Raw genomic sequence first — 9,744 nt, 5'->3', positions numbered from 1 at the left:
ATCAGATTCAGAATAGGCTTCGGAATCCGAATCAGTTCTGGAATTGAATTCAGATGTTTCAGAAGTAATATCAGTCTCGAAATCTCCATCAGAATGGTTCGTTTACGAGCAAAGTTGGATTCTTTGCGGCTATCAATACAATCGTAGCAGCATAGGACCCAAACGCCTACACTCATGGAGCAGCCGGAATCGACTCCGATTCCGGATCTAATTTCTGAGCCGATTCCGAAACCAATTCCGGACGCTGGTTCCGAACCTGCTATTCGTAATCGATTCCAGAAATCTTCATCTGTTCCCATCATTAGACATTCAGCAGTTGGGGATAAGAAAATGGGAGACAGGCTTAGTACCAATTTTATCTAATCACAGCTATGGAGTTGGATGAGTTAAAAGAGTCAGTCAGTGAAAAGGATTAAAGCCTACAGTGACATCAAGCAACAGCGAGCATGCGCTTAAGTCAGTCGCATCTCCCACAGAATTATGTTTTCCTGCTCATCGATCGGTTCTCTCATCCAGTCAGTAGACTCGCCGACGCCTGACGTATCCGTCGTCTTGGGGTTCCATCGCCCGTAACCTTGCCCGCCAGTAACGATCAGCGTGGAGTTGGGAGCCCAGGTCGCTTCGTGCTCTTCCCGTTCGCACGACTCCTCCGCTTCCTCCGAGGCTGGTGTTTGATCGCCACGACTCCCTTCGCTGCCTGTGTCGATGTAGCCAATCTGCTCGACCTGAACGCCCACACTGCGCACAACAAAGTCGCGAGCGCCGTTTCTGGTGCCCCCATAAAGAAGGTCTATCAGTGCGGGATCCAGGACCGTGTCAACCCGTTCGGCTGACCGCATCCGTAGCGAGGGCATTGGCAGGATCAGGCTCACATCGCGCAGATGTCCATGGCAGGCGACTCCGTGCAGATCGGGTCTGATGGGCACGCTGGCATGGGCGGGCAGCTGCATCGACAGCACCACACCGGCGTTCGTGCCCACCCACAGCAGCCGATCGTCCGCAATCGCGAGCGATGTGACCGACAGCTGGAAGTTGGTAAGAACCGGTCCGGCAAGCTCCCGCACGTCCACGTCCAGTAGATGCTTGAAGCAGCGCGCATGGTACAGCGAGATCGCGCTCGACCGATGCCGCACAATCCACAGGCCGTGGATGGTGCACCGGAGCAGCACGATCGCTTGCCGATCGGCCGGAGTCGTTGCGGGTGAGCGGATCGTTTGCACCACCAGCCCAGCGACGCTGTCGTACACGTGCAGCCGCCTGCCGGCCGCCAGATAGACGAGCGATCGATGTGGAACCATCGCCTCGACCGAGCCCCCGTGCAGACATAGCTGTTGCGGTGTGCGCAGGTCCCAAACGCCGTCCGGCCGGATGGAGAAGATCAGAAGCCGCCCGGTGCCGGTACCGAGCAGCAGGCGGCGCGCACTGTACAGCAGCCGGTTGGGCGTGCCCTTGACGCGCAGCTGGCCTAACCGGGCGCCCACCAGCGGCAGCGTGGCCGAGTAGATGAGCAGCTTATGGCGCGTGCCGATCCACACCGTATCGGGCGGCACGTCGCCCACCGAGCCGGCGGGCACGTGCTCGAGGCAGATCACCTGCGCGTGCGCCAGCGTGAAGCACGCCCGCTCGTCCACCGCGTGCGTCGTGCGGTCGTGCGTGTACAGCGAGATGCGGCTGCTGCCGCTGCCTTCCCCGTCCCCGTCAGCCGCGCGGATGCTGCCGATCCACAGGATGTGTTTCCCGGTGGACCACGCGCGGTACAGCTCGTTCGTGTAGGCGGGCGAGTCGGTGCGCGGCACGTAACAGCAGCCGCCCGATACCTGCGGATACCAGGGAAAGGGGGGGGGGGGGGGGAGGTGGGTGTTTGTGGTTGTGCACTGTGCGTGTCGTGTGTCACTCACGCTCCAGACACCGCGACCGTCGCCGGCCCGGAACGTGCGCACAAGGAGGGGTCGCTCGAGCGGTGTCTCCTGCGGAAGTTGTGCGGCGCCAGCCCACCAGGCAGTGGCGTTGATGGGATGAAGAGCCAGCCGGGCCAGCCGTATCCAGTCGAGCCATTCCTGCTTCCTGGCAGCATCGCCCGTCTTCAGGTTGTGCCTCTCGCCGGACGCTCCTCGCACCTGCAGTGAGGTCGCTTCCCGTTCCGTTTGCTTGGCCGGCTGTGTTGATGGCAAGTCAGTACAGAATATGATTATATTGATGAGTTTTTACGAGGGTTTTAGGAGGTTTTACGGTGGTTTATGTGTCCTTTAACCAGCCAAAGCACACGATTCGGAAATTGTTAGATTTTTACGTTTTTCTGTGAATCAAGAGAAATTTGTCCCTTCTACAGTGCGCACCGTAACTGCGGTTTGGTTACGATTTTTCTAAAATGCTATAGAAGTAGATAAAAACAATATTTCAGTTCATTTCAGTATTTCAACAACATTCAGTGGCATATCTTTGTTTTCTTTTCTTCTTCTTTGTCGTACCACTGATGGGCTTGACTTGGTATTGATTAGCTTATTGATGACTTATTGAAGATTGGAGTCGAAGTCGTTCGAAGTCGTTCGGATTGAAGATTGGACCGAAGTCGGATTCCGCCAGAGACATTTCAATTTGTGGTGTTTTTTCATCCTAACATCCTAACTTTGTGCTTGCTAAGAAGTACACTTATTTATAAGATTAGCGGATTGAGTCAATCGGAGTCAACAGGAGTCGAAGACGGAGATGAAATACCACCAAAACACTGCAGCATCCGTCTCCGACCGACTCCGGCCGACTTCGGATGGCTCCGGATGACTCTAGATGTCTCCGGGTAACTCCGGCCGACTTCGGATGGCTCCGGATGAGTCCAGATGACTCCGGGTAACTCCATATGACTCCAACCGACTCTAGCCGGCTTAGGATGACTTTGGCCGCTATCCGCCTGCATCGATACATATTTTGATGTAATCGTGCTGGTTCTGGTCAGCGAGAACATTCAGCATCGACTAGAACATAATAGTAGACTAGTGATAAGTAAAGGTGGTAAAAATTCAAAGTCGACTCTGATTTGACTCCACAAAATTCGGAATCGATTTCGGAAGCCATTTGGAACCGGAGTCAGCTGAAGTCGTCTGGAGTTGGAGTCATCCGAGGTCGTCTGGAGTCATCCAGAGTCATTCAGAGTCGTCTGGAGCCGTACAAAGTCATCCGGGGTCATCTAAAGTCATCCGGAGTCAGCTAGAGTCATTCAAAGTCGAAGTCATCCGGAGTCGTTTGGAGTCATTCGGAGACGTCTAAAGTCATCTGGAGTCGTCTGGAGTCATCTGGAGCCGTCCAAAGTCATCTGGAGTCGTCTGAAGTCATGTGGAATCGTCTGGAGTCATCTGGAGTCATCTGGAGTCGTCCAAAGTCATCCGGAGTCGTAAAAAGTCATCCGGAGTCGTCAAAAGTCATCTGGAGTCGTCCAAAGTCATCCAGAGTCGTACAAAGTCATCCGAAGTCGTCCAAAGTCATCCGGAGTCATCTAGAGTCGTCCGAAGTCGGAGTCATCCGGAGTCGTCTGGAGTCATCTGGAGTCATCTGGAGTCGTCCGGAGTCATCTGGAGTCATCTGGAGTCGTCTGGAGTCACCTGGAGTCGTCCAAAGTCATCCGGAGTCAGCTAGAGTCGTCCGAAGTCGGAGTCAACCGGAGTCGTCTGGAGTCGTCTGAAGTCGTCTGGAGACGTCCAAAATCATCTGGAGTCGTCCAAAGTCATCTGGAGTCGTACAAAGTCATCCGGAGTCGTCAAAAGTCATCTGGAGTCGTCCAAAGTCATCCAGAGTCGTACAAAGTCATCCGAAGTCGTCCAAAGTCATCCGGAGTCATCTAGAGTCGTCCCAAGTCGTCATCTGAAGTCGTCTGGAGACGTCCAAAATCATCTGGAGTCGTCTGGAGTCATCTGGAGTCATCTGGAGTCGTCTGGAGTCACCTGGAGTCGTCCAAAGTCATCCGGAGTCAGCTAGAGTCGTCCGAAGTCGGAGTCAACCGGAGTCGTCTGGAGTCGACTGAAGTCGTCTGGAGACGTCCAAAATCATCTGGAGTCGTCCAAAGTCATCTGGAGTCGTCCAATATCATCCAGAGTCATCTGGAAACGCACGCAGTCGTCCAGAGTCATCGGGAGTTGACCCTGATGATAGGAAAAAGTAGTGGAAAACGCTTGACAAAACAACGAACCATTTAAAAACAATCCTTTTTTAGAGTTTGAACTTTGAATAAACATTATGAACTGAGTGGCGCTACTCGTATGCCACGAAAATCAAGCAAACATTAGCAGGCATCGCGATTAAATGAACTCTTTTTAACAGTCGTTTAAAGTTCATTTTGGTTTAACCGAGTTCATTTGTTATTCATTTTTGTTAAAATAAACGATCGTCAAAACAGTTAACGACTGCTCGATATCGCATACAGGCAAACACGGGGAAAAAATTCGAGCAGTATAATTAAACGACTGTTAATTTGTATCGCATACGCTCTTGACAGTCGTTTGTTTAACGGCGGCATAGGACCAGTCGTTAAAATTAACAAATGAACTCAATGCGTTCGCGATGCCAAATTCTAGCAATTTTTAACGACTCTGGTTAATTTTTAACGACTGTTAATTTTAAACCATTTCTTTCGCGATGCCAGCTATTGTTTTTATCTCTTTTTTAAAGCTTGTAATTGAATCAGTAAAACCAAAACCGATTGACCATAAAGTTAGTGCACGCGCTGTATAAAAACGAATGAACAATTTAAGGACAATATATACAATTAGGTTTGAATTCGAAAATCGTGACGAAGATGGGGCAAACAAAACAAAAGCTTCAAGGAAAAACTTACCAGCACGATGGACCAGATTGTATCCAGGATCTCGGCGAAAACTCCCTCGCCGAGCGTCGGCTGCTGATGGTGGAACGTGCATACCAGCTCCCGCATCTGCGTTACGGTTTGAAAGTCGCGTACATACCCGAAAGTGTCGTGCGAACAAACAGACCCGTCCGTCGGTCGACTGTCCACCTGCAGCTCCTGCAGCGGTATTGCCCACTCCAAATCGCCTTTTGCCGGATCGACACCCACCAACCGGTCGTTGAGCAGCACGACCAGCCGCCACCGGGTGCCGGAAGGCCGGCCATCGGCGCCAGTCTCCACCAGCAGCTCGCTGTGCAGGAACTGGCACCTGTGACCATCGCCACCGACCACGCGCTGGATCAGGTCGGCCCGTTCGCGCGCCACGTTCAGCTGCTCGGCAAGGTAGACCGCCCGCTGGACGCACCGCTCCAGAACCGCCCGGTCCGGGTCGGACGCGGGCGTGGCCTCGCTCAGCTCACGCAGTTCCAGCACGAGCTGGGGCAGACGCTGCACCGGCGCGATGAAGTAGTCGCTGAAGCTGAGCCGCTCGCCCAGCCCGCGAAGCCGGCCGGTGACAAACCAGGAGAAAAGAAAGTTGCGCGTCACTTCGTGCGCCAAGCGTCCGACCGCGTCCGGGTAGCCGTTGGCGAAGGATCGATAAAGGGGCAGCAGGGCCGGCTGGCCAACGATTGCCCACACCAGCCAGCCAATCGAGCGATTCCGCTCGTCCCACCCGTGCACGCAACGCTCCACCAGCGGCTGCAGAAACTGGTGCAGCCGGCAGATCTGCCGATGGACGGCGAAGATGGCGTACGAAACGTTCCGATCGACGATGGCATCGTCCACCAGCAGCGGGTTGTACAGTTCCTGGTGGCGGTGGAGCGATACAGACAGTATTAAGGGGGAGGCAACGCTCATTCCGGAAATGCACAAAAAAAGGCACCACCTACGTATTGCAGTTTGTGCAGCGCGTCCAGATAGTTTTGCTCGTGCGTAACAAACTGGCTGAACGTCCACCAGCGCTTCCGATCGCTGGCGGACTGGCCGTCGTCCCGGAGTCCGGCCGGCAGCTGGACGCGCTGCAGGGTGTGTAGGGGCAGCGGGGCGAGCAGTGGAATATAAGCGGGCTCGTTCGGGGCCGAGCCGGGGTCCTGCCGCTCCAGCCAGGTGAAGCAACCCAAGCAACGACTGGTAAAGTGTTTCATCCTCTGCTCCATCCCGAGCCGTAGGCTGGAAGCCGTAGCTGGCTATGGATGGTGGTGCTGGTGGAAGTATGTATTGCTGAGCGATGCAGGCGGCGATACAGTGGTGTCCTTCATTACAAGGGCGCTTAAAAACGACTGTAGAGCATGTGGGACGAATGTGAATTGATTTAGTTTTGTATCTATTTTTCAATGCATTCTTGTACCGAAGTACCATCACAAAAAAAAAACTTCATTTCACACATGGTACATAGACGTCAAACAGCCATCTCGAGCCTAAATAACAAACCAACTTAATTAAGTTAACTAAATGACATCGATGTTTGATTTTTATTCGCTTTAGGATCGAACGGCTACAGTCAAAAATTCACTGTCAATCAGAATTACCATACTAATAGGATAAGAGAGATTGACAAAAAGAGAACTTCCTAGGCAGAACATTGCAATGTCCTGCATACACGCGTTCCTACCCTGTGCAATTGCTAGAAATCGGTTCCTACTCCCCCGAAGGCATCGTTAATCCGTGAAGTTCTGCCAGTTAGCCTCGACAGCAAACACTTGAGCCTGACCTTGAGCCACTCTCTCTCTCTCTCTCTGTGTTGCCTATTATGCAAGCGAACATATTAGGAAAGCAACAACAAAATAAACAACATCCTTAATCTTGCCCTTCGTCTTGGAGCAAGATGCATTGGACTTATTTTCGCTTTATAGGACTTGAGGTTGTTTGCTTCGATTTGATTGGGATTTTATGATTTTGTACTGCTTGAAAATCAAGGGCATAGTTTGAACGTTCAGTTTCCTTTGTTTGTAGCCTCAATTATAAGACGCCAACGACTCCTGGATCATGTGGAGCACTGTGTTGGAATTTGTTTTGTTTGCAAGTAGTGATGTAAATAAACTTGTTTTCTTTTTGTATGGTCAAAATCTACGCCAAAGGATCCACTAAGGCACTGATGTACGTTTCAACGTTGCCGACTGAGTATTTGTAAACGGTTAGGACGTGATTTTGGAGCTGTTTGTAGGCCACAGACAAGTTTTTCCCGCGAAGATCCTAACCAACGAGACCGTAGAGGTTCAAATGTGCTCAAATCGGTTATAGACAACGCACTTAAAGTTTTACTTAAAGTCTTAAAATCAATGTTATTGACATCTTTAGAGCCAAAAAACGGTCAGAAATGGCATGAATCCTTCCCAGAAAGGGGCGAGAAGCCACTCCGACTGCTGGGCATTTTATATGCGCTTATGAGGTACAGAAAAAAAAAACAAATCTGACAATGTCTGGCGGTCTATAGTGCTTTCCTGTGCATCACACTCGCTAAGATCTATTTATTTGATTGCAGATAGTTGATATGGGGTTTGATCTGATATAGTCTTGATGTTTGGCTTGTTGGGTTTTACGGTGTTGGAAAGATGTTTTATTCACGATGGCATTAAAATAAATAGCGAAGCTGTGCATCGATGTTCCGAACATCCCAAACTATCCTGTAAAACGTATCTTCCTAATAGAAAGTGCATAAAACCCATCATATCACTAAAGACACGCTCTACCTTCCGCTATCATCATCTGAGAATGTCTTCGATGAAAAAGGATATAACAGCAACAAAATTTAAATAAAAGAGCCTGATGAACGCACTGAAACACACAAAAAATTGCGATCACTGACATTAAAACGTTTGTTAAACATCACACTGAAAGCGAAAAGGAAATTAAAAAAAAACACACCAACACAATCAAAACTTCTTGCAAGGCTTACGATTTTTTCTCTTGGTTTGGTTTCGCACGCTTTCGCACGGTCCTGGTTTGCGGCACCGTTTGCAAATCCTCCAAATTACCGGACACAGAATAGTACACAACCATCAGCAGTATCAAAAACAGTAGACACATGTTCACTGCTTGCAAAGCTACCTCAGGTTAGAAGTACAGCTTCGTTTTGTTGCTGAACAAAATCACTTTAACTCCAATTTTCGATCGCAGCTTCCCAAACACTAGAGCACCAGTCCCTTCGACGGCTGATTAGGAAATGGGGCTGCACTATCGTACCAGTGCGTTTGTTAACTCCCTCCCAGGCTACAGGCTAGTTGATGTTGAAGCCGAGTTGCATCCCCGTCTGTGCCGTGCGGTCCACGGTCGAAACAAAGAGAGGAGATATTTAGTGGACGGAGAGATGCAAAAACCAAAACAAAACAAACTGCAATCCGTTCCGGGATGCAGAAATGCGAGATGTATTTCTTCTGAAGCAAAAAAAAAACCCACACACAATTCCGGCACAAAAATACGGAGGCGTGCATTACATAGACAAAGCTGTCGTTTTGTAGTAACGAAAGGGTATTTATCAGCGTGCGCTTCATAACGTATACCGAGTAGCATTGAGGGAGCTCGGAATGATAGTGATACGGTACAATCAAGGTCATCTATTTTTGGTTAATTTAACGCCTAGCTTGATTGACTAGTTGATATCAGCACATTGAGTTTATTATGTCACCCTACCACCGGAAGTGACCAGTTTCTGCGTACTTCCGTCACACCTAGCTGTGATGATCATTGAGAGTTGGATTGGTTGGACGCAAACGTTGCCTAAATTGGAGTAGGGATGTCTCTCACGCAGGAGGGGGAGGCTTACCCCTGAAGCGTTCAATCGCGAATGTCGTGACTGTAGAAGACGAAGCCGGAAACGATTACTTCCCAGCATCAGAATAAACGAGGGGCGCCACTAGCAAACGGTTTGCAGCGGAAATAACGATTTAAGCCAGGCGTACTGCTAGGGTGGGAATCAAGTGGGGTTGCCGGAATTTGTGATGCTTCTGGTCAATGATAGCAATGCCAGAGCTCCAACAGAGTCATCCAACAAATCTGAAATACTCTAACTCTAATTCCAACCGTTCACTTACATGCATCTTAGAGCTCTCGATAGGGATCCTAGTATCTCCTAGTTGAAACTACATGACGCTCGCTTTGGGAAGTACATTGTTGGGTCTAACTTGCATGCCAACTTTACACTAAACAAGACATTCAAATGATGTTCCGGCACGCATCTCTCTTACGTCCTCGGGACACAGCAGCTGGCGTTGGTGGAAAGAATTGATGGATGACGACGCCCATTGCTATTCTTCGACACTGTTGATTGTTGCAAAATCAGCCTTGTTTATGCACGGGTTTGATACACCTAGAACACCTTTTAGCATTGCATTCCAAAAACTTTCTCCACCATAAGTACACTTCAAACTTTGCACTAAACTCATTGCTACACGACCCGATCCGGCTAGCTTGATGCACGCGAAACGACTGAATTGGGTGTCCGGTTGCCGGGTTGCGATTTCAGCAAACGTACACATTTTACAGTGCCCATACCGTGCACGCTGCTGTACGGTTTATGACACACCTCTTGAACTCTAGCCCCGACCCTACCAAGTGACACTGTTGCTGTAAAGTGATGCACACACACAACCACACTGCCACCTCCTAATGCTCCTTCTGGTTGAGCTGATGGTCCACTGTTAGGTACAGTTGGTGGTAAGGCCCGGCAGAAAGGGTGCGCGTACAACGGGGACGCATCACTTGCGCTGGCCACTTACCGCTGGTACGCAAAAATGTTAACCCCACTAACACACATATGCTGCCTCTTCCTCGACAGTCACGGCACAATTGGCACGCTGGGTGCCAATGCGTATGTAGGTTAGCTCACAGAATCTGGTTTCATTTTTGTTTTGGTA

At 50.1% G+C, this 9,744-nt stretch overlaps 1 protein-coding gene across 5 annotated transcripts; it reads right to left on the bottom strand.

Annotated features, from left to right (window-relative positions):
• Positions 1–425: 425 nt before the first annotated feature.
• LOC120906860 (rho guanine nucleotide exchange factor 10) lies at positions 426–9,738 on the bottom strand. Of its 5 annotated transcripts, none has more exons than XM_040318974.1 (6): positions 7,757–7,933; positions 7,582–7,666; positions 5,782–6,171; positions 4,823–5,698; positions 1,899–2,156; positions 426–1,817 (listed from the first exon to the last, which is right to left on the bottom strand). In XM_040318974.1, exons 3-6 carry the CDS (start codon positions 6,046–6,048, stop codon positions 453–455), a joined length of 2,766 nt encoding a protein of 921 aa, XP_040174908.1. In that variant the 5' UTR covers positions 6,049–6,171; positions 7,582–7,666; positions 7,757–7,933; the 3' UTR covers positions 426–452. The 5 variants fall into 5 exon arrangements, with proteins under 5 accessions (XP_040174908.1, XP_040174907.1, XP_040174906.1 ...); XM_040318973.1 differs by having other exon boundaries at positions 7,582–7,722; positions 7,788–7,933; XM_040318972.1 differs by lacking the exons at positions 7,582–7,666; positions 7,757–7,933 and adding an exon at positions 8,923–9,738.
• Between the last annotated feature and the right edge of the window lie 6 nt (positions 9,739–9,744).

The sequence above is a fragment of the Anopheles arabiensis genome, chromosome X, assembly GCF_016920715.1.
Source record: "Anopheles arabiensis isolate DONGOLA chromosome X, AaraD3, whole genome shotgun sequence".
Lineage (NCBI taxonomy): Eukaryota > Metazoa > Arthropoda > Insecta > Diptera > Culicidae > Anopheles > Anopheles arabiensis.
The sequence above is the reverse complement of the archived record's forward strand: the minus strand, read 5'-3'. Positions and strand labels throughout refer to the sequence as shown.